At 45.4% G+C, this 23,303-nt stretch overlaps 1 protein-coding gene across 4 annotated transcripts in view; it reads right to left on the bottom strand.

The window, feature by feature from the left end:
- Positions 1-109: 109 nt before the first annotated feature.
- actn1 (actinin, alpha 1) overlaps positions 110-23,303 on the bottom strand; it is a 41,593-nt gene continuing 18,399 nt past the window's right edge. Inside the window, exons 2-22 of one of the 4 annotated variants that reach the window (XM_029493379.1) lie at positions 21,271-21,385; positions 20,901-21,020; positions 18,234-18,320; positions 17,590-17,677; positions 15,660-15,738; positions 15,199-15,280; positions 14,480-14,565; positions 10,416-10,508; positions 8,983-9,213; positions 8,188-8,335; positions 7,886-8,036; positions 7,427-7,535; positions 6,884-7,024; positions 6,079-6,261; positions 5,643-5,777; positions 5,338-5,517; positions 4,316-4,462; positions 2,341-2,421; positions 1,998-2,063; positions 1,526-1,684; positions 110-688 (exon numbers count right to left, since the gene is read on the bottom strand). In XM_029493379.1, coding sequence (XP_029349239.1) covers positions 530-688; positions 1,526-1,684; positions 1,998-2,063; positions 2,341-2,421; positions 4,316-4,462; positions 5,338-5,517; positions 5,643-5,777; positions 6,079-6,261; positions 6,884-7,024; positions 7,427-7,535; positions 7,886-8,036; positions 8,188-8,335; positions 8,983-9,213; positions 10,416-10,508; positions 14,480-14,565; positions 15,199-15,280; positions 15,660-15,738; positions 17,590-17,677; positions 18,234-18,320; positions 20,901-21,020; positions 21,271-21,385 — 2,640 coding nt within the window. In that variant the 3' untranslated portion in view covers positions 110-529. Of the gene's footprint in view, positions 689-1,525; positions 1,685-1,997; positions 2,064-2,340; positions 2,422-4,315; positions 4,463-5,337; positions 5,518-5,642; positions 5,778-6,078; positions 6,262-6,883; positions 7,025-7,426; positions 7,536-7,885; positions 8,037-8,187; positions 8,336-8,982; positions 9,214-10,415; positions 10,509-13,220; positions 13,307-14,479; positions 14,566-15,198; positions 15,281-15,659; positions 15,739-17,589; positions 17,678-18,233; positions 18,321-20,900; positions 21,021-21,270; positions 21,386-23,303 lie in introns of all 4 variants that reach the window. The other 3 variants (XM_029493381.1, XM_029493382.1, XM_029493380.1) reach the window with 3 other exon arrangements.

Below are 23,303 nucleotides of genomic sequence, written 5' to 3'. Positions count from 1 at the left end.
AAATTGTTTAAAAGTTGGTGTAGATCGGTAAGCTAGATGCCCAAAGTGTTGATGTAAATCCATTAAAAGCCATAATCAATTCCTGCAGCAAACAGAGAATAAGAAGAGAAAGTATAGCAATTTTTCTTTATTACAATTTTTGTCTCTTATTTTCAATCAGGTGAAGAAAAATACCTTTTTTGTTCAGTATAATAAAATATGTTAACTTTATTCATTTTATGAAGAAAAAAAAAACAATGACAACAAGAAAATAAAAACAAACATTTTCTCTCTCCCTCTTTGTAAACCTGGAGAGCTGCTGCGTTGCGTGGGAAGCAAGTACAACGGAGACAGAGTGTGAAGGAGCGGGGACGAGGCTGGACAGGTGGGACGAGGACGAGGAGGCGGAGGAGGAGACAAAAAGATAAGGCCAGACATACAAAAAATGAGCGTAGTAGGACAGGAGTGTGGTGACGGGGCAGTCAGAGGATGTGGCGGTGATCGGAGCAGGTAGGCTGGTGGTCCCGAGTCAGGACGACTGACAGAGTGTTCAGAGGTCGCTCTCTCCGTACAGAGCGGTAGAGAACGACATGTAGTCGAGGGCCCCTGGCACGCCGTCAGGGCCGGTGTAGGGCGCCATGCGGGCAATGCAGTACTCCGCCTGGTCAGGAGGCAACTCCCGGCGCAGCTCGTCGGCTAAAATGTAGTTCTGTGGAAGATGAGGAATAAAACATTTTTTGGTTTGTCACAGGAGTTAGGAGAACAAACCGGTGTTAAAATCCAACCACAACCAGAACCGGAACCAGAACAGGCTCCATTTCTGTGCAATGCGTAGATAGAGATCGCTCGTCATGGCTTTAAAAAACATCAGACTTCGTGAATAGTTAGTCAGCTGATTTATGGATTCGTAATCTCTGCGTAGTCATTCTTCAAATTTCTTGGTTGTTAGATAACCTGCTTAGAAACATTTTGTTTTGTTTTGTTGTTTTTTTTTTTTTTTTTGCTTTTTCTGTGCTCTCAGTATTTTAGTTTTGTGTTGTTAACTTTCCGGACTGTCCTTTGTGCTATGAACTCATCACACACAAGCTTTTAAGTTGATGGAGTGAATTTGTTCAATCTCCTCTTGAAAAATTCCAGAGACAGAGTGATGATATCATACATGGAGCTGTGTGTGTGTCCCTGATGAATTTAAGTACAATATCCTCTCCCTTTCAGCTCAGTTTTTTTTTTTATCTCTACCATCTCCTGAGAGAAATATCTGGTCCATTAGCTGCTAAATGCCCCACTATCTAGTTGTTAACTTTGTCCGCTGCTTGGTGCTGAGCAGGTAGAGTGCAGTGGGTTGGACAGTTTTGTCAGCATTAAACAAAAGCAGCAAAATGATATTGATGCAAACGGTGAATTTGCAGGCTGTAAAATCAAAACAATGTGCTAAGAGATGGTAAAAACCTGCAGACAAAGCTCTGTGGAGCAAAAGGGACCTGAGACAAACGCGTGGTCACAGTAAATACAGATCGTGGTGGACTTGAATGTGCTGCTCTGATACCTTATCCCCTGCCAGAACTTTGAAGGAGGCCATCACTTGGTCGGCAGTGTCCGTGTCGGCCGTCTCGCGGGACATGAAGTCGATGAAGGCCTGGAAGGTGACGATGCCCATCCTGTTGGGGTCCACTATGCTCATGATGCGCGAGAACTCATTTTCACCCTGGAGGCAACAGAGAGGAGCTGTGAAGCTCGGTCACCATGGCGACAGTGCCCATGGAAACGCACTAAAGCATCCTTCATGTGGTGATATAACTTGGGATTATTTATCACAGAGGTTACGTTAGGCTGTTGTGAGGTGCCGTTCATGTTCATTATTAGAAATGAATACTTTAATAATAAGGCCCAAAAATAACACAGTACATATATTTTGTTTTCAAAGTGAAAAGGTTACATCTATTTAATCAAATTTCCTGCTGACCTACATAATCAGACACAGTGATATTTTCATACTTGAACAGTGCTCATGGCTTTACCAGGTTGTAACCCATGGAGATAAGGCAGGTTTTGAAGTCCTCAGCATCCATGATTCCTGTTCTCTTCTACAAGGTCAGCGATGGACAAATGAAACGAGGACAAGAGGAGAGAGATAGAACAGGGAAAGGCAGGCACAGCGAAGGAAGTCAGTGGAGGAACAAAGAGTAGATTTTGGACGGAGAGCAGCAACAATCCGCAAAACAGATGTTGCAAAACGACAAAGGGAATTCAGACCAGACAGAGGAAGAAAAGAAATACGGGAAGAGAAAAGGTACAAAAGAAAAAAAAAAAGAAGAAACCAGTTAAACCTCTCACCAGGACGGCGTGGCCACGTTTAAGTACCTGTGCATCGTTGGCGATATCGAAGCCCAGGCTGATCAGGCAGGCCTTGAACTCCTCTGCGCCCAGAGTGCCCGAGCGGTCCTGGGGTGTGGGAGGCCAGAGCCAGGCGTCGGGGGGGCCGCAGGCCATGCAGCAACACATACAGCGGTGTCAGTGACGGTGAGGGGGGTCGGGGAGGAGGAGGCAGGTGAGGTGGTGTTGGTGGGGGGTGGAGTGGGGGAGGGGTGGGGGGAGTGCACCATGCACAGGGTGAGGGTGTGGGAGGGAGGTGAAGGGTTGGGGTCATGCAGGAGAGATAGAAAACAGAGAACACAGTGCAAATTGATTAGGACGTGGCAGGTGAACACACGGTGGCAGCAGTGCTGCCATGCTGGGCGAAGGCATTCAGAGGCGTTAATGTGCAGTGTGGCAGGCAGACTACTGGGCCTCGTGGTGCGGTTATGTTATCCATACCGTCGATGGCACGTGTACTTAACAACACAAAAATATACTCTTTTTAACCATGTTTTTTGTACAGGCAAACGTCAGATTAATTTTTTTTTTCTAAAACATTTTCACAGTCAGATAAATAACACATCACATGTCCACAGATGTGTCTAATTATCCTTCTCATGATCATTCTTTCCAACTTTGAATTCATCATTTGCGTCTAACGTGTCAGTAGATCATAAACAATGCCTGTAAGCAAAGTGGCCTCTTAAAATGTCTGGCTTTGCTTTTGATCTTTTTTATGCTCAACACTGATTAGAAGAAACAACAGGTATAAAAACAGCTGTCAGACTGAAAGCCTAATTTCTGACGCCTAATAAAGTCTGAGACAAAGACACGATCACAGGAGGTCCATAGCAGACCTCCCGATCTCCCTGCTCGTCCACCTCAGGTATTGATTAATGATTGATGATCGAGCAGCTCTGGAAGAATGCATGAGCTAATGGTGGAGTCGGTGAGGGAGAGGGGGAAGAGAGAGCTATGTAAAAACTCATCCATAATTGGTGCTGTTTCTGACACGGTGAGCCCCAGAGTAAACACTGAGGTCTGAGGTAAGAAGGTTTTATAGAGGCAGCCTTCAATGGGAAGATATGATGTAGCTACCGACTCAACTCCCATTCTGCCTGATGTGTGTTTGATTTTTATTTAGCCAGCTCTGTATTTCACAATAAAGCGATTTGACGGCTGCGTGAAGCTGATTTTGGCTCAAAGGTCCTCAGCTGTTAAACATGATTATTGTGCCAGTGAACTGTAACTCCCCTTTAAACTGAGCGGTGAGGTCAGCCCACGGCCCGATGCAGCTCACACACAAACTCACTCAAAGGATCTATGAAAGATCACCATCATCAGCCACAACTCAGGCAGCATGACAGCACGTCAACGGACTCAAACGCAGAAATGACACATCCTCACCTCAACTTCCTCACTCTGCAGATGATGTCTAATTGCACAAAAGACAAACTTTTGACTCCGTGCAACAGAAACTGATGCAAACATCTTTAAAGGAACAGTTCACCATGTTGGGTAAGTAAACTGATTTCTTGCCTAATGTTGGGTGAGGAGAGTAAAGCTCACTAAAAAACAGCGGGGCCCAGCCCGGGAAATATTCTGTCTCCAAACCAAAAGGTTACAAATTTAGTAAAGTTTTTGTGTTTAGGTAATTTTATTTGGACAGAACCAGTGTAGATGTTTCTCACTAAGCTAAGCTAACAGTTTGCTGGGTTCAGTCTTATTCATTCATTCATCTTCCGTTTCTGGGTAATGAGGGGGGGTGGTCACCCTGGACAGGCCGCCAGTCCATCGCAGGGCCAACGCACACAGACCAACAACCACTCACACTCAGACCTGCAGACAATTTAGAGTCACCAGTTAACCTAAACCCGAGCAACAGAGCTCACCACAATGCCCCTGCATATTGATCTTACGCTCTGGGGCGTCGCCCGTCTGCTGCTCTGTGTCTGGACTGTGACTCAGTGCGACTACTGACCCTGTCGAAGTGATTGAAGGAAGCCCGGAACTCGTTCAGCTGGTCCTGGCTGATGCCCTTGGCGTCTCGCGTTAAGATCTGGTTCTCGATTTCGTTGATGGTGCGAGCGATGGTGGTGAGTAGCTGTTCCCAGCCCACACGGATGTGCTGCAGAGGGAAGAGAGAGGAAGAGATGTCGGGAAACAGTGTCCCATTCATTTCATTCACTTCGCTGAGGCTTAGTTTTGGGTCAACATTGGCTGAGAGTGATTTGTTATCTGTGCTTGTGGGGGATAAATCGTCACTACAACGGGCAGCAAATTAACACAGTCTGGGATTTGGCTGTGTTTTTCTTTAGTTTCTGACTCGAACATTAAGTGCCAAAAGTAACGTTTTTTTTGTTTGTTTTTTTTAAACAATGGAGGAATAAGATACTCCGGTTTTGGATATACAGATAACAGGTGTATCAAATCCTTGATTCCAGATAATACCATTGCTGTTTTTGATTTTTTGCACACTAAAATAAGCTGAACGCGATTTGTCCTCGAAATGTTCCAACATCGGTGTAACCATGACACACAGGGCACATGAGGTCACAAAAGCAAATCGGGACAAAAATATAACTTTTTAATTGAATTAAATTTAATTTGAGACATTTTCGCTTTTGTCTCTGTAGCCAAGTCTTCATACAGCAGCTGATTCCAGACACACCCACACAACAGCTTTGAAAGTGCTTCTGTTGTTGCGCAAAATGTCTCCAACAAACCCTTATATGAATTATTCTGGCCAGTAAAAACTGTTGTTGGCAGGCCGGGGGTTTAGAGTAAAGCACTTGGCTGATGAGCCAGAAAGTTAATTTTGTACGCTGAAGACTTGATGGTGAGCTGCAACGTCAGAAAAGCTCTGTGTTAAACTTCAACATGCTGCCTCCCATTGTTTTCTACTTCGTGGTAAACCGCAGCCTCCTGAAACCACGGCGCCGTTAAACAAAGCATAAAGAATTTACAGGACACAAAAAATAAAACCCTAAATCCGGGTTTTACCTCCATGGTGTAGTTGGTGTGCTTGTTGTCGAAGATGAGAGCTTCCTGAATGAGCTGGTGGTCTCCCTCCAGCTGGTCGATCTTTGGCTTGTAGTTGACGATGCTCTTCTCGTACTGACGTAGATGCGTCAGCTGGTCCTCCAGAGTGCCGTGCATCTCGATGGAGATGCGGCCGATTTCCTGCAGCAGGACACGATGAGGACATACAAATGAACTTTGCTGCAGAGCTGATGTAGCTGGGTTTGAATTTAAGTCCTTTCATGCTTGTTTGTATTTTTTGGTCTTTGGGCTCCGTTCACACTGACCTCCATCTTGTTCTGGATCCAGGGCCCGATGATGTTGGCCTGGTTGGCGAACTGTCTGCGCAGACGCTCGTTGTTCTGCTGCCGGGCGTGTTCCTCAATCAGAGCCTGGTCGCGCTGAGGTACCAGCTGCCTGACCTGCAGCAACAGCAGAGTGAGTTCCATTTTCAGGTTTGCACAACTTAAATGTGTTAAAAATTAATAAAAAAAACATGAAAACATGATGCACGTCCTCAATAAAAACTAGATCACTTCCCGTGTAAAGTCTTAGACGATTTGACGCCTTCTACATCTCTTACTAATAAGTTGAAGCAGCACACTAAGCCACAGATTTCCACAGAACTGTGCAGACAGCAAGCTGCTCGATTGGATCAGCCTTGAATAAATAAATATGACAAATAAAAACCATCTTGTTTTCTATATCCCTGCTTGTCATTACCTTGTCCCATTTGGCGTTAATCTCCTGTGGGTTGATGGTGGTGTAAGGGTTGGTGCCAGCCATATTCACATGATAAGTCTGCACAATCTTGGCAATCTCATTGTGGATGCCCAAGATGGCCTGGCGCTCTTTGTCCGCCTCTGGCAGCGTGGCTTTGAACTGCTCGTGGGCTGTGCTTAATCCCTGACACACAAAAAGTGAGGTCATTAAACTGAAATAACAAACCACCACAACAACAACAACGACATTAAATGTTGCCATTAGCTGAGTGTGTGACAGAGAACTGGCTTCCTTCCTCTTCTTCAACAGCCGGTGGTTTTAATTTCACACTGACAAAGCAAATCTGTTTATTTAAAAAAACCCAAGACATAATACATATCCGTGAGTAACCCTTTCCCATAATTCCCTATTTGTTATGTTCAAGTGTTGGAAAACAGCTTTGTTTATTTGATCTGAAGATCCATATCACTCTCATATCTGTCAGCTTTAGGCAAAGTGAAAGACGAGACAGTTCTCAGCTGGGTTTATTTACTTCACTTCCTTCTTGTAAAACTACCAACCTTTCTTTTTGATACCTCAGATATTAAACAAACAAGATACAACTTGTAAGTCGGTGAAATTTGTTTGTTTCCTGCCAGACAGTTTCCACTCTTTGTGCTAAGCTAAGCTAAGCTAACCAGCTGTACAGACATGAGTGACAACATCTGACTCTCCATTAGGAAGCAACTAAGAGTCAGTCCTTTGCTCTAACTCCTCAAAAGCAGATTTAATTGTGCCTTTATCGTCACCGCCCGTTCCGTCTCACCTGGATTTCTTCGATGGTGTGGACGATAAAGGTGTCCTGCAGGTCCTCCATGGCGCCCTCCATCCAGTTGTTGAACGGAGCCGCTCTTTTGGCAAACTCAAGGTACAGTTGGTCGATGGTTTCAAGCAGCTTCTCGGTTCTCTGTGCAGCATGAATAAAAAGGTTATCGCACAAACCCACAGGCTCTTTTTTCACTGACTTCTAAAGTCTCTGGGTTGAAGTCAAGGATTTCAGAGCGTTTCATTTTATTCACATTGCTTACAAAGAGCTGGGCATATAGATAGATTTGGGCCGATTATATATTTTACAGGTAAAATCTCCAGATTTCAAAGCAGTCGAGGGGCCAGCAGGGACCCTGAAAATCAACTGGCCCAGTCACTGTCTCTCACTGCGCGGGAGACGGCTTTCATCTCTTAATGTGTAATTATTCCTGCTCCAAGCAGCACCGAGAAGGAGAGAGGGGATTTGAAAAGTTAGAAATCTGACTCCTCCTCAGTAACTCCTTTATTTTAAAGTCCCAATGTCTCTTCGGACCCTTCTCACCTGCAAAGCCTCACTGCGTTTCTGGGTCAGAGCTCCCAGGGCGTCCCACTGGTCACAGATACGCTGGCAGCGAGCGTTCACACTGGGGGAGTCGTAGTAGTCCAGCTCACTGGAGCACAAACAGAGATTTGTTCTCGTTATGCTTTCATTCCCAGCAAAACTCTATATTCCTTTGGACGGTTTTGTCTCATTAAGATTCAGCTGTGACTGTGTTCATTATTATTTTTCTGTGGCGTGAAAAGCTTTTTGAGATCCCTACAGCACTTTTTTACAAAGTTCCTATCCATGTTTCATTATTGACATCTGCAGATTAAGTGAACCTGAGCTCAAGAGAGAGTGATGTCCTGGAACACGGACACAAAAAGCAAGTTTCTAGTGCCATTACTGCTCTTAGCAGAAAACCCTCCATCTATCCACGCCTACCTCCTCCAACGCTGGCCTCGGTTCGTCGTGTCTTACTTTAACTCCTGTGCGATGGCGGCGATCTGCTCCACGCGGTCCTGATGTGCAGCCAGGTCGCTCTCAAAGGCCTCGTGTTTCTTCAGCAGGGCCTTGATCTCTGACAGGGAGGCCGTCTCGTAGTCACGCTTCTGCAGCATGTCCTCCTTACCTACAGAGAATATATCAGTAGAGCTGAAAGGAACAGTGACACTTCTCTTGATGTTGGACTGTTAGGTGATGACGAAACAACGCCAACATCTTAAACATGTAAATGTTTAAAGGCTGAATTTTCCACAACACTGGAGCCTGATTTTCACTACCTTCAGTCCAAGCCTCGTGGATGGCTGCTTTCTGGCGGAATTTCTCCGCCAGGTGGTCGAGTCTCTCCAGCCTGCGGATCTCGTTTAGGAGCCACTCTTCGTAGCCTTTCTCTGCTCCCTCTAGATTTCCCCACGCATTGTTAATGTCCTGTGTGAGGCAAAGAATAGGCCGAAATAAAACACGGATACGATGATGAATTTATCTAGAACGAACTTTAAGTGAGAATGCATTAAGTTCTGAGAGCAGCAGAAAATGTTATATATGCATGTCTGTTTTTTTTTTTTTTTTGATAGCTTGTGGGCAATGGAAACAAGCTGTTAACACAACACTCACATATTATCACTTCATTAAAGTCAAGATGTTGATTTCGTTGCGAATCGGTTGCTTATTTTCTCATCCTGTTGCTATGAAGCAACACTCACTTTAACACAAAAAAGCTTCTGGCTGCTTGATGAAAGTGCATCCAACCAACTCCTCAGAAAAATACCTGCTCTTTAGCTGCTACATGCTGCACATGCCCTGCAACGGTATTACAAGTAGTTGTAAAATTGTTATTTTGTTTAGTTTTGTTGTTGGATTTCAGAGGTTTTTCACTTAAAACTATCGTCTGCTGTGACTCTTATCAGAGCTGGGAGACTAAACAACAGCTAGAACTGTAAAACCAAAACTGTTAGCTGAAATATACCAAATGTTTGATACATTTGATTCACTGTTAAAGGAGATATTTGCAGGTCTTGCTTGTCACAAGTTTTGGATGTGAAACTTTTTGTGTGTGAGTTTGTACTCCGTCCTACCGAGACCATCTTCCCCTCCGAGGGCATGAAGGCGGGCCGGTTGCTGAGCCTCAGTTTGGTCTGCAGGGTGTTGAAGTTGATCTCCAGCTGGCACTTCTCCTGCACTTTGGGCGGCTTGTGGAGGCGGCGATAATCTCTGAAGTCCTCCAGCTTCTGCTGCATGGCTTGCATGGTGTTCTCCGGCAGGCGGTTCTCCAGCCAGGGGATGGTGCGACGGATCCACTCCAGCAGCTGGGATGTTGATGTCGGTGTGACGGAAAATGTGTGTGTGTGTGTGTGTGTGTGTGTGTGTGGTAAAGGGTGAGAATAAGAGGAAGAAAATGGAGGAAAAACGAGTTTAAGGGAAAAAAGGAAAGTCAACGCAGAGTTTTGATTGTCAGAGGGAGGAGATGAGGCGTAGTGGATGTGATTAATGTGTGAAAAAAATAAAGGGGGAGATAATTGGTTAGCTTTTTTTTTTAGCATTTCTTACAAACAAATGTAACTGAACATTTTATATCTGATCTAAAAAGGTCCACAGTTGTGTTTTTGCTTGTTTCATCTCATTTACTACAAAACCAGCAGCTACCTTCAAACGTTTCTCAGGTTTGTGTAAATGCTAATATTTCACTTTTAGTAAATGTAAAATATAAAAGTTGACCAATAGTCTTTTTTTTTTTTTTTTTTTAGATAAACGATAGCTTTGGTTATAAAAATGTTGCTAATGTGTGTACTAATATATATCTGTGATAAAGTAATATCAACCCAGAGACCACAAAATCAACTTGCTGGTTTTAGAAACTTGTTGGTAATTGGCTTAAAATTCAAATCATATTTAAAGTTTATTTTCTCAGAGACGTTTTGACAGCCAACTAATACATGACAAGATTCTTTTTCTCTACATTTTACTTCAATAATGATCAAAAACAGTGGATAGACAAAATTATTCCAGCTAATATACTGATATCAAGTGACTTCAAGTTGACATGAACTACAGCCAGAAAATACAGAATATATTTGCCAATGTCAATATAAAAATAGATACCACTGAAAACAGGTGGTTTCCTCCCACCGTCCTGAGACATGTTTGGGTTAACTGGTGACTCTGAATTGTACGCAGGTCTGAGTGTAAGTGGTTGTTGGTCTCTGTCTGTGTCTGTGTGTTGGCCCTGTCCAGGGTGACCCCGCACCCTCCACGACCCAGAAACGGGTTACAGAACGAGCTCTACAGAACGTGTTCTGTTTTAAATGAGTTAAAACAAGCAAAATCTGTTTCAACCTCTTTCCGCCTCAAATCTGCAGCGCTTTCCTGGCTGTCTGTTCATAACCCTGAACCTGTACGGAGCACTGACACCCGCCCAGACCGGGAGGGAGGTGAAGGAGGGATTCAAACAGAGGAGAGAGGAGGGTGAGAGAGGTGCAGGACAATCGTAGGAAAACGGGGATGTGCTCACATCACTGGCCAGCTTCTCATAGTCCTCCATCAGCTGCTCATTCTCCTGGTTGACGGCCAGCACCTTGCAGATCCTGTTGGCCGCCGTCTCCGCCTGGATGACGAGGACGAGGGGAGAAACGGGAGATAAGAATCTGTGCTGTGGCTACACTGCTGTGTGCTTAAAGTGATGCATCTGAAGAACTAAAACACACACACACACATATATATCCATCTATAAGGCCCACACCAGAATGCCCAATATTTACTGGAAATGAAGCAAATCAGCATGAAGCCAGAAGAAACAGGGCAGCTCAGTGTGTTCAGCTTGTGTGTCGCATCGTGAAAGTCACCAGAATGAATAATCTAAAGGACTCCGGAGAGCAAAAAGGACAGATCGTTTTGTATCTGTCATCGGGTGTGAGGGCGCCCTTCCCAGCAGAGCGGAGCACAGTTGTGTTATTTTAGCCTGTCAACCCAAATACAGAGACAATGTGGGGCGGGGTGGTGGGGGGGTAAAGAGCGAGGGCCCCCCGTTAGATTAAAAGCAGCCCAGCGGGGGAAACTGACGGCACGAGGCTTCCTCAACATCAGTCTGTCAGTCTCCATCACTGGGCTGCCAACGTGTGAGTGAAGCAGCGTTTCCATGACAACGTGTAGTCAGGGAAGCTCATGGGAAATATTGAAAAGGCGGTTTGTGGAGAAGATACAGGCAAGAATATTTAAGCATCATGCACAAAGTCTGGAAAATCTGCAGGGGATTTCAGCTTAGAGACGCGACAAGAAGATAAAATCAAAAACCGACTGATGGAACGAGTCGGGTCACACCGCACCACCGTCCATTTTCCCTCCGAGGGAACAAATGGATTTAAAATGCAGTGTCACCTGGCAGCAGAGGAGTCGGATCCACTCGACCCCGTCCCACAGCGTCTCATAACCCAGAGGACTGCCTCAGCCTCCTCTGGTCCAGAGATCAGGAGGAAAGTTGGCTCGGCCGGAGATTCGCTCCCGTGAGGCTCGAGCAGGCGGCCGGCCTTAAAAGGAGAGTCGGGATGTGCAGGTCGTGCTTCTGTGAGCAAATGTTTGCACATGAAGCTGACAGCCGGGAGCGCTTTAGGAATGACTTTGTCCTGACACCAGGAGTAGCAGAGGAGGGGGACACTTGATGGGCTGATTCACACTTACAGCAGGTATTAATCAGGGCTAAATCCTGAGCTCAGCGGGCCTGACGTTTAAAAAAAGGATTTATGTAATATTCATTCATTGCATCTTATTTAAAAATAGATCTTCATTTTTGGCTCCAAGCTGAATTAAGCTGTAAACAAAACAGTTTTCACATCCAGCGGATCGATAAGTCCATTTTCCAGAAGGTGGAAAAAAGCTGAGTGGAGCTGAGGGGAAACTGTGTGACCTCTTTATCTTCCAGGAAGTAATCCGATCCATTGTCCCTGATTTCCTTCTGTATTGATTATCTCCGCTGTAAAGTCACGGTTATATTTTCTCTGAACTTTTATCTCCACTGTTGTTGAAAACCTTCTCCAGGTGTAACGGTCAAAAACACTGAACAGCCTCTTTATTCTTTCCTTTAGTTTTTCCCCTGTAACTTTTAAAACTGTGGGATTTCCATTTCCAGGAGAAAGTCTGAGTGATGTGTTTATGGGTTCATTTCTGCTCTGGATGAACAATGTGAGGTATGTGACACTGGCCCTCCACCTCCTGTTTCTAAATAAAACTCCTGCCAGCACATGTAAGACTTTCTAGACTCTGGTTCAGTCCATCAAACCAGGAAGTGGATCCTAATAAGTACAGCAGGCCAAGCAGATATCCTGCACACGTGAAATTTTTTGCGCAGATCCCGAGCGGAAATAAAGCAATAACTCCACACTGGCGGAGGAGGAAGTTCTAGTTTTGTGTGAAGGATCGATACACACTGAGATGAACCGGTTTCCCACGAGTGCCGCACACCATAATGATACACAAAGTTGTTGTGCTTGAAGGACTCATACAATTAAACTGTTCAACATCTGTGGGAGAGAACGTGTTGTTCTCGGGTTATTTAATTTAGAAAAATGGATTTTAAAAAAGATCTCGAGTTGTTGCTCCCACTTTGACCTCATTCATGCCATTACTTTCTTTTTTCGGATGTTTCAAACTGCAACACAACTGCTCATTTAGCACAGACGCACAGCAATTACAGACTTTTTTTTTTTTAAGAAGTATCTGAGCTCCTTTTTGCTCAGTTTTTAACCTCCACCAACTCTCACGGCAAATATCAGACACTCTTGCTGCTAAATGCTCATCTCTGTTCCCTGCTGTTTACTGCTGGACTGGGGATTTTTCGGTTCAAAGCTACTTTACAGCTTCCTGCCCCTGAAAACCTTCCCGTGGTTGATGGGAACGAACCAAAATGTAATTGTGAAAGCAGAACAATGAGGTGGATGATGCTGCAGAACTGAGCGGAAGTGCAAAATTAGGATAAATTTTCATTAGATACACAATAATAGCAGCTTCAAATGTCTTCAAAAGTTCAAAAATAGAAGAACAGGATAATCGTTGATGAATAAGGAACGTGAATCCAAACAAATGGCATATTTAAATCTTCGGCTGAGGTGTTCTGAAGGTGTTGAATTGGCTGTTATTATCATTTTTAGAGTGCTGCAGTGTGGTCGGATCAAATTGGTGTCTCACACTTCAGCAGAATAGAAATGCTGGCTGAGGCTGATCTCTCATTTGTTGCCAGACACTTTGGCAGGTATCCGCTCATTGTTTGCTTGGAGATTTAGTTTTGTTTTGGTGTTGTTTTTTTTTCTCTCATTTCATTTCTCACCTTCTGCTTGCCTGAGAACGCGTGGTAGTAACACGACACATAAGTCATGACGGCCTTCTCATCTGGCCTCAAGGTGCTAATGATATCTGCCCAGGGAACAGAGGAAAGGGGAGAGAGGGCAGAGAAGAGAAACAAAAATGCACAAGAGTAAAAGTGTGCAGAGACACGAGGGCCAGCAGGGGGCGTAATCACAGGAGGAGGCAGCACAAGTGGTCTCCAGTCTACCTGCAGTTTGTTTGATTTTAGATTTAATGTTAAAGTAAATGTGGGAGGCGGCTGGACGAAGTGAAAATATGCCTCAAGCTCATCTCGAGATGTGGAGTAAGTACACACACTGAGGCCAAAAGATACAACACGGTGCAAATATCATTCATATTTAAAAGCTTTCTGACCTTTTAATCTTGTGTGATTCGGCGTATTTTCAAACTAAACTTGGTCTGAGTTAATCTAATAAGCAGTTTTTGGTGAAGCAGGCCACACCTCTCCACTTCACAGTTATAAACACAGACGTTTTTGCCTAAACACAGCTGTGTTGAAACTCTCTCTTTCTCTGTGTGTGTGTCTTCCTCAGCTGCTGGGCCTCCTGAATCGAGCTGGATCTTATGTAACGTTTGCTTTGTGATGCTCTGCTTCGCCTCGACGGTCTGACAGGAGGCGCCGTGCGCTCTGTTGGGTCCTGTTGTAGCTGTCACACTAACCGACTGTCACTCATTTACCCCCCCAAAATGGTGAACATCCATTAAAATGAACTGCTGACTTTGAAGTGCCGCTTTTAAATTCATTCATTCCTCCACCCTCCATTTAATCTGTCGCTCTCAAGGCTGAACATAACCACCCATTTAAACGGTTACATTCCGCCCCCCACCACGCTGGACTTCAGGCCAATTTGTCAGCGAGCACGGCCTTCATCGCAGGCAATCATCATCATTTATTAGATAAAGCTTCACCGCACGCCTCCCACATCACTGTCTGTCCGGAGCAACAAGACCCCGAACAGGAGTGAGTCTGAGGGCCCGCAGCGCCGCGACCAAGAGGCAGACCGGAGACACGCTTGTGCTCATCGCCTCTAAGAACTAGAGTGTCGTCGTCCCTTCATGCATTTGGTGGTGTGAACCATGCGGAGAGTGAAAGAGAGTGGCCCCTGCAAAAAGGGGGTAAGGGGAGGGGGGGGGGCGCTGTGCACTGCAGAGAGAGAAGGAGCAACGTTAGGAAAAACAGGGAGGTGGAGGAGGTGGAAGGAGACGCTGCATCCAGGGTACCTTCTGGGCGCCGGAGAAGGCGTGGTAGAAGCTAGAGACGTAGGTCATGATCGCCTTCTCATCCGGACGGGCAGTGCCCACAATGTCTGTGGGAGAGAGAGGAGGTCGGGGGAGGGTGGGGGGGTGGAGGATGGAGGTGGGCGGAGGTCGTTAAACAGCCAGATAAATCAAGACACAGGAAGTGTTCGGCTTCCACTCTTCACATAAACAGCATCTCCAGTGGAAAGAAAAACATGTTGTATCACAGAGCAGATGTGGAGAACAGGCACTTTTCTGATTCTAACTGAGTGAGCTCCAGAAAAAAACTAAAAATAAATGTTTGTCTCACTCTAAACAAAAAGCTGCATTCACGAGTGTTAAAGCCAAATTACTGTCTCTCAGATCAAATGAAAAAAAAAAAAAAGTTATTTCCCTAAATGATGCAACAAAAAGTTGGTTTGGTGAAGCCAAAGCAAGCTGCAGTCCCATTTCATCTCATCAAACACGGCGGAAAAGGGAGTCTGTCTTGCTTTGACCTCGTGTTGGTTCACCATTGTTCAGAACTTCCTGAAGCAATTCGGTCAGTGTGATTCAGCAGCAAACATGACGTGTGAGAGAGGAATGTGGAGCTCTGCCTTTTCACACCTGTGCACACCTGGCCAGCAGCCCCCGCTGAGGGAGGGTCCTTCATGTCTCCACTAACCCCCCCCCTCCCCTCCCCCAACATCCCGACTGTTCACCTTCTGCGTCCAACATCTTGGGGATGTCCAGGTACTTCTCTGCCACGTCGAAGGCTGTGTTCAGGTTGGTCATGGGGTCGTCCTGTTAACAGCAGACACACAACAATGACACACTCTGTCTTTGCATGTCGCCGCGAGGCCTTGTTTAGGTAGAAAACCTTTCAAATATAATCACCAGAAGCATAAAAACATTAACACCTGACGCAGTCTGGCACATGGAATGCTGAAGACCCCTCAGTTTCAGCTTCTGATTGGACGGTTTGATGCTTTTATTTTAAATGTTTGTATTTAAAGGAACAGACATCGATTTGCGGGCCTGTAATTGAGAAGCAGCGACACTGGTGGAGATCTGTGTCGACTTTGCTTCCTCTCTATTTGGTTTATCAGTTTTCTTTGGAGTCCCGGTGTTTTCTCCACATCTTATCCGTCTGTCGAGCTAATGTCAGACGACGTTTGCTCACCTTCCGCAGTTTCCCGTAGTCAATGAGCTCTGGACGGTGCCGATGAATGAGAGCACAGAAGCCCAAACCGTCTTTCCAGCTGAAACAGAGAGCGAGAGGTCAGAGTGAACGTGAGGAGAAATGGAAAGAGATAAGACAATAAGAAAAGGAATGTGGCTTCAGTCTCTGAAGACTACCCCCCCCCCCCCCCCCCCCATTAGTTTCATTAAACAAACACATATCCTCCCCGTCCTGCAGCAGAAACTTCGGCCCCCGGAGGCCAAAAGGTGGGCGATGCGTCATTTCACGGACGACAAAGTCTGTGTTGAAGTTCAGTTCATCAGTTTCTAACGTTCGAGAAGTTACATGTTCTGATCTTTTGTCATTTAATATTGGATCACAATGCCAGGCACAGACTGGGAAGTAATTTAATCTCAGCGTGTTGGGATGAGTCCAGCCGGGGACTCAAACCCTGCCGAAAAAAATAACCCCTCAAATTACTTTCAAGGCCTCATGACAAAGTTAGGCAGCGCAGTGGGTTTGCTTTACGGGTCCAGATTCTGGATCGTGTTCAGAGAGAAAGAAATTTCGTCTTGTGTAACTTTTGTTACACTGTGCAGACGCCGTCCGTCGGTGGCTGGTTTTCTTTAATTCTGCAGAGTAATTTTCTTGGCAAGTGGTTTCACGGCGACTTAACTGATTTAGAGATGCAGCAGCACCCAGACGCCACATTCACTGGAAAATACTTTTGCTACTTATTGAGTCACGCATGTTTATTTATATATTCCACTGTATTTTTTACAGTACAACTCAGATAAATGCTTCTGTATTTAAGTTAAAGCTGCGTTTTGTTAATTTAGGATTTTAGTCGAATGTTTATACGAAGATATTGATAATAGCAGCTTCAGGATTGGCTTTAAAACTTTATTCCGCTCATACAACGAACAGTATACGGACATAAATGCTCAATTTAAGCACTTACACAATAAATAGCTACTGAATTTTCAATGCAGTACAAAGTTTAAGAACTTGAGTGTCAGTAAATCAATGATCACATGTTTAATTCTCTGGGTATTTTTAGTTTAACCTTCTGAGGCCTATCGATCGTGGCTTCAATGCTGAAAGCAGGCTGTCTAAATGCGGCACGGCGGGAGGCAGCGGTCCAATCTCCATCTCCATTTGGACGAGTTTTGGAGGATTTACGGGCGGCAAATTAGTGAGATGGATTGTTTAAGTGTATTAGTTGCCATAAAAAACCTGTAATGCACAAGAGGAGCTTTTTTCTCCTGAAGCAGCAGGCCTGTACTTTCTCCTAGTCTGGCTCTCATCTTTGGTCAGAGAGGTGCCGCTATCAACTCTCAAAGAGAGGCCACATCAAAGAGCCCCCCCCGCACTGGGATCATCAAGCCTCTCCCTTTACCTTCTCATGAAATGACCTCACGCTTTCATCCACATCTGAGCCTCGCAGTGGTCATCGTTCAATAATTCAACACGTATGATGTGGATTCAGGACTAACTCTGCAGAGTCACCCAGACGGGACGTTGCGTTCAGGTTCGCCACCCATAAACCGTCCGCACGCAACGAATCTGGAAGCTAACAGTTCTGGTTGGTCACCGCCGCGTCACTCTCTGCAGGTCTGCTTTAGGCTCTGTTCACCGTCAGCGCCGTCTGAGGCCCCTAATGCTGCCTGTCAGGAACCGCCTTCACCAACAGCAGGCTCCTTCAGGGATTCATCAGCCAAGCCTGCCCGGTGCTGCAAACGGGTCTGGACTGATTCTCACAGTACTTCAGACCGAGAACTGGATTCATATTGACATCCCCTTTTGGTAAAGTCTTAAAAAAAAGCTCCACTTTTGAACGAACAGAGATTTGAACCTCTGCTTCCACAGCGTCCTCTTGTTAACCATAATTTCATCTCTGCGTGTTTTTTGTGTCTCATCACGGCCTCACCTGATGTGAAAGTTTTGGATGTTGACATTCTTGTAGGGTGCAGTCTTCCTCTGACACCACAACAGGAGGCCCTCTTTGGCAGACGTCTCTGCAGTTGGGAAAAAGGAATCATTGTGAGGTCGGAGGCTTTTACTTTGACCAACTCCGCACTAATCCCTGTTTAGTGCTGGATTAAGTGGAGGTGAATTGAATGGGAAGCATGTGCGATTGCTCGGATGTTTCACGCGCTCTTGTTTCCAGTGGATACTGAACGCTGTCTGGTATTGTGTTGCACCCAAACGCTGAAAGTGAAACACACCAAGACGGGCTGTTTGGAAACCGAAAGCTGAACAAATCAAGCCTCACTACTTCTGACGTTTTAATTGGATTACATTGTAAGTGCATTATATATGTTCACCAAAAAAGGGGAATGTAATGTAAACATTTCTTCTTCCAAAGGAGCAGAGAAGCCTCTGAAACATTCAGGTTGGAATTAAGATGCATTAGCTCCAGTCTATATCTGGGAGTGTGCGGTTTGGAGAGACAAAGGCCTTCACTTTGAGACGATGTGTCAATGAACAGTGTTTTCAATTGCAAATGAAGACAGCGAGGAACAGTTCTTCTCAATAAAGTGAATGAATGAGAAGCACACACACACACAGTACCTTCCACAGAAATGTCCTGGATGGCAAAGCGGAGGATTATGGTCCAGATCATTCCCAGGGTCATCTTAGCGTTGCCGTCTACGATCTCTGAAAGGCAGAGCCGAGCAGCAGTGTTTATATTTTAGCGTTCACACACTTGTAATTCATTTTTCTCACATCTGACAGATATCGCTCCGACACGCAGATCTGGAGGTTTCTGGGCAAAAAGCTGACCAGATTAGGTCTGGGAGAAAAGGCCAGACTTCCATGGTCCTCAGAGGATGAACCGGACCAGCTCTGGTGTTCCCCCTGACTTTCTCATGAATTTGGTGATTTGTGTTTGTTTTTTTTTTTGTGACGACTAGCCATAATGACTTTGTGTAACGAAGGTCAGCAAGGGGTTGAATGTACGCGGTGCAGCACATGAAAGCATAGTTCCACAATTACAAACAGTCCGTGACTACTTCACTAACTCTGATAGGAAGTTGAAAGATGAATAAAAAGAACGGTTCTTTTTAAAACTAGTTCGATGTAATGATTTTTAAAATTGTGTTATATATACACAAACAGCTTTCCTGGGCCTCGGAGGTCAGAGTCCAGTTTGACTCGTCAGATAGTCAGTTGATTTGGTGCCAAACCTTCAGTTGTGCGATTTCCCACACAGTATTTGTAAACTGAACCTGTTAGCACTCAGCCTTTGTGAATGAGACGTGCGATGATTCGGTCATTTGAGCCAGAACTCGTTAAGCTGTCAATCAGCTGTGCGGCCGAAGCTGAAGGCCGTGAATGAACTGCCGTGTTGCTGTCGATAATGAAAATCCTCTCCAGCAGGCCGTCCTGTTTGCCCGCCTTCGATAATCATCCCTCTCTGCCTCTAATCCAATAAGACACGGGGCACGGCGGCTCAGCTGCGATGGACAAACTGTGGCCTGCGAGATGTCAGTCAGACGTCTGTACGCAGAACTGTGTGTGAAAGACGGCCGGAGAAGTCGAGCCCGGCGGTTAGAGGTGACACAAGCAGATACATGTTGAGATTAGCCCTAATGAACATGACTGATCATCAGGGAGCTGGTGGGGGGGGTGGGGGGGCACAAATCCTGTTTATTGCATTTGAAACTGACCGCCCACCCCCCCCGAACGAAAACTAACCCCCTGATGAGTCGCCTTGATCTGAGCCTGCCACCAGTCCCATCCCTGCACCACAATTAGCAGGGCCGCTGGGCTGAGGGGGATGAGGGGGGGGTCAAGCCAGCTAATCTGTCTGGAATGCTGGTCTGGTTTAGGATCTTTTATTCCAGCCTAGACGCGCTGCACAAAAAAAAAAAAGCATGAATGTAAAAATGCATTGAATGAAATAGAGCTGTTTGAATTAACGAAGGGTCAAATGTGATCCTCACTGATGTTTTTCTGCTTTGAAAATAGCAGACTGATCATCTTTGAGCTGTTGGTTATGAATTCTGAATTATCTCGATAAGTGATTTTTGGCACCGCGGATTAAAAAAAAAGAAAGAAAAGAAAAAGTAAGGTGGAGTCAAGATTCAGTTATTGATCCACATTAATGGAGATTTAGCTGCATTTAACTGGTCAGCTGACTGGTTTCTATGTCTGACAGTGAAAAGAGGCTTCTGATGGAAAGGGCAGAGGGGCAGAACATAAGAGGTCAAAGGTTAATCTCATAAGGTGTTGGGGTGGGACCTGAAGACCAGGCCCAGCACTCTGACAGAGCCTGCCCCCCCCCCCCCCCCCCACCCCCACCCCCCACGCCACCACGTGTGTTTAACCTAGATTTGACTAATTTACAAGGGTTCATGTTTTTGAATGGATCAGTTTACAAAAAAAATATTCCTTCTCATGTGTTTGTCCGTTCAGACAGTTTGGGACAGTTTAGTGCTTAAGTGTTGTGATCTCTGCCAATAAAAAGGCGTCAACAATTTTCATTTGGCCCATTTCTGAACACAAAGCACAAGAGTAACCAGGACATGTCCTGCTGGAAGAACATGTTTTTGTCGTTAAGCAGCACATTCCAATTTCTGTTGCCCTTCATTGGACCAGGATTGACAGATACGTCTAAAAGCCGAGGCAAACTCTCTGTGAAACTGAGACGATGGGCCAAACAATATAAAGGATGCTGGCGTTTACGATCGTTGGAGTATTTAGACATTACACTGAAAACATGAGGGAGAAATGCCTGTGGGCTGCGACCTGTTGTGAAAGTGGAGGACAGATTTTGAGTGAGCGAGAGGGAAAGTGGAGTGTTTACTTTGCTAAAGACTTGTTTACTCTGTGACGGGAGGAGGACGGACATCCCCGAGTTATTTGTGCTGAACAATGTGCGGCCTCAGGCCCCCCGGGGGGGTTTCAGAGCCACAGATCTGAGCTCAAAAAAATGCAGCGCAAAGCACAACCTCCACCAGAAGAGTCTGAAATAAGGATCTCATTAAATGCAGAGCAGCCGGCGGCACTGCCATGGTAACGGGCGGGAGGGAGGCCGACTGCATCACACACAGCTACCCACAACAGAGTAGTAGATATCGATTTGGCTGACGGACCAGTTCAAATGGAATCAGTGAGGCTGAATTCAAACAAACTTCATCTGTTATATTTCTGCTTCAGAGACAAATATTCCATCGCAGTCACTTATTTTATCTATGTACAGTAACAGGAGCAGTTTGGGGACTTCTCGCTCACCTTCTGCACCAATGGAGACCAGCTTCACTCCTTTGCTGGCGATGAAGTCGAGGGCCTTGTTAACGTTGGAGATCTTGTGGACTCTCATCTTGCCTCTCTCTGGTTTGGCCAAGCGTTCGCCTAAACGAGGACAACACAGAGTGGGTGATGGCCATTTTGTTCTGCATTCAATTATTATACTTTTTTTTTTTTTTTCACCTGCTTGCTAAGGTGACATGCAAACATGAGAGGTATCAATCTTCTCATGCTTGAGAGTTACATATTTTCTTCAGCAGCTACGAGGTTGATCCTGGTTTCCAAAGTCAGGATGGCAGCAGCGCCCATACAAACTGTTCATTCTGTTAATCCTGTTAAGGAAGGAGCCATTTACCTGAGATGACCTCGAGCAGCAGCATGAGTTTGAGTCCATCCCTGAAGTCCTCCTCGATGTTCTCGATCTGCGTGCCCGCTTTCCTCAGGTGAGAGTTGCACCAAGCTGTAAACGTCTACAGGGAAGAAAAAGGGAAAACATCAGTCGCTGCATGTAAAGACCTGAAATCTGTTGGAGTGCAAATAATTCACTGTGTCCATAATTACAGCACAGTTCGTGGCCGCTCTGTTTTGCTTGTGAAGCTACCAGTTTGTTGAGTTATTAAATTCACACTTTCATTTTTTTTTATTTTATTTTTTTTTTTAACAATCGGTTGCAAACAGCAGCAGTTCAGCGTATGAGAGCCTGCAGGAGTAACAACATCGCAGGCTGAATTATATCTGTGTAGGTCAGCCTCAGAGCAGCGGGAGAGTGAGAGGAGAGTGAAAAAGTGAGCTCTCTTTCTGTATCGTTCTCTGTGAACCTGAAAGCTGGATTGTGTGAGCTTTTAACATTTACTGATCAGCAGTAATGAGAGACAAATGCCAAAGAAAGTTAATGTGTGAAATAAACAGATGCTGAAACAAAACTGAAAAGTACAAGTCAGATAATTAGAGTCATTCAGATTCATGGTGTGGAAACTTCGTCAGTTTAATATGTTTGTGAGCAAACAGCTGAATCACTACCAGCTCTGTGCAGCCAGACGTGACCTCTGACCTTTTGGTAGAACCGAGGGGGGAGCTAACTCGCCGCCAGGAACCAATAAAGTGGGAGATTTCACGGCAACGAAAATCTGTGGTTTGTTGGTTTAATCACATGCTCGCGCCCTTTGACCTTTCCCTGTGATAATAGCCAGCTTATGCACGGCGCTCTTTTCCGTGCAGCCGCAGCACACTGGAGCTTTGTGTACGGTTTGCAGTAGGTGTAGCAGGCCTCGGATTGTCTGGCACGGCCGGCACGCAAACAGGCTAACGGAAAACATCTGGATCAGGAGCTGGCATGAGGACTGGGCCCACCGTGCACCCCACTGTGAACGCCTCTTTATGAGTTCCCGGGTTAATTACACCCAGGGCCCAAACATCACTCACTGTGTCTCCAGCAGACAGCCGAGGAGGACCTGCAGGAGCGGAGCCAGGCGCTCATGAAAGCCGGCACTGTCTCTCGCTGGCCTGCCTTCTGCTGCCCAGGGGAACAAAAGCCACTTAAAAGCCACTGGTGAGCCGGTTTGGAGCGGTGGTGGAACTTCCGTTATGAAGTCACTCTGAAAATGAGGTTTTCCATGTCTATCAATAAACTGGAGCGTGGAAGAGCCAGGTTTCAGATGTGTGCAAGTTTGCTGGCGAGTGATTATGGAGTTTCTGCCCATGAAAGTGCAGGAGAAAACTCTGTGGACGGTGCAGAAGAGTTGGAGGGAAGAGGGCAGATTATATGGTGTTTTATCTCCAAGGGTACGACTGACGGAAAAAGAGCAGCGGTGAAGATTTATGTGCAACTGGCATGCACACGCCCTCGACACTGTATTCCTCTCAAGTTGGTCATGATTTAAGTAGAGCTCCAACAGAAACAAAGATATTTCAGAAGAAGCGTAACGAGCCTGCGTAGTTTCATTTGTGTTAAGATGAGGGCATTTTCTGCCTCTGCAGGCTCAGGCTCTCACTCTGCTGCGAACTTTTTTTATCCAGGATGTCATTTTTGAGTGTCACCCTTTTTCTCTTCCTTCCTTTTTTTCTCTTCCTTTATATATATATATATATATATACATATTTTCTTCTTTTTTTTTTTTGTTTTCTCATACATATCTTAAAAATGACCGAAAGAAGAGCTTAAATGTTGCGACAGCCAGAGGTGACCAAAAAGTTCAGCAAACAGCTACTTTATCTTAAAGGACGTCCTGGGTAGAAAGATGAAAATGTGGGAGGTGTGCTGTAAGTTGGTAAACTGATGGTATTGTTGCTCAGTGCAGCACTGAAAATGCCAAAGGGTTTCGAGTCAGTCCGCGAAGAGCACAGTTGTGAAAACGGCTGAGAGTTCACAGAAGGAATGTGAGCTTGTTA

The sequence above is a fragment of the Echeneis naucrates genome, chromosome 22 (assembly GCF_900963305.1).
Source record: "Echeneis naucrates chromosome 22, fEcheNa1.1, whole genome shotgun sequence".
NCBI classification, from domain to species: domain Eukaryota; kingdom Metazoa; phylum Chordata; class Actinopteri; order Carangiformes; family Echeneidae; genus Echeneis; species Echeneis naucrates.
The sequence above is the reverse complement of the archived record's forward strand: the minus strand, read 5'-3'. Positions and strand labels throughout refer to the sequence as shown.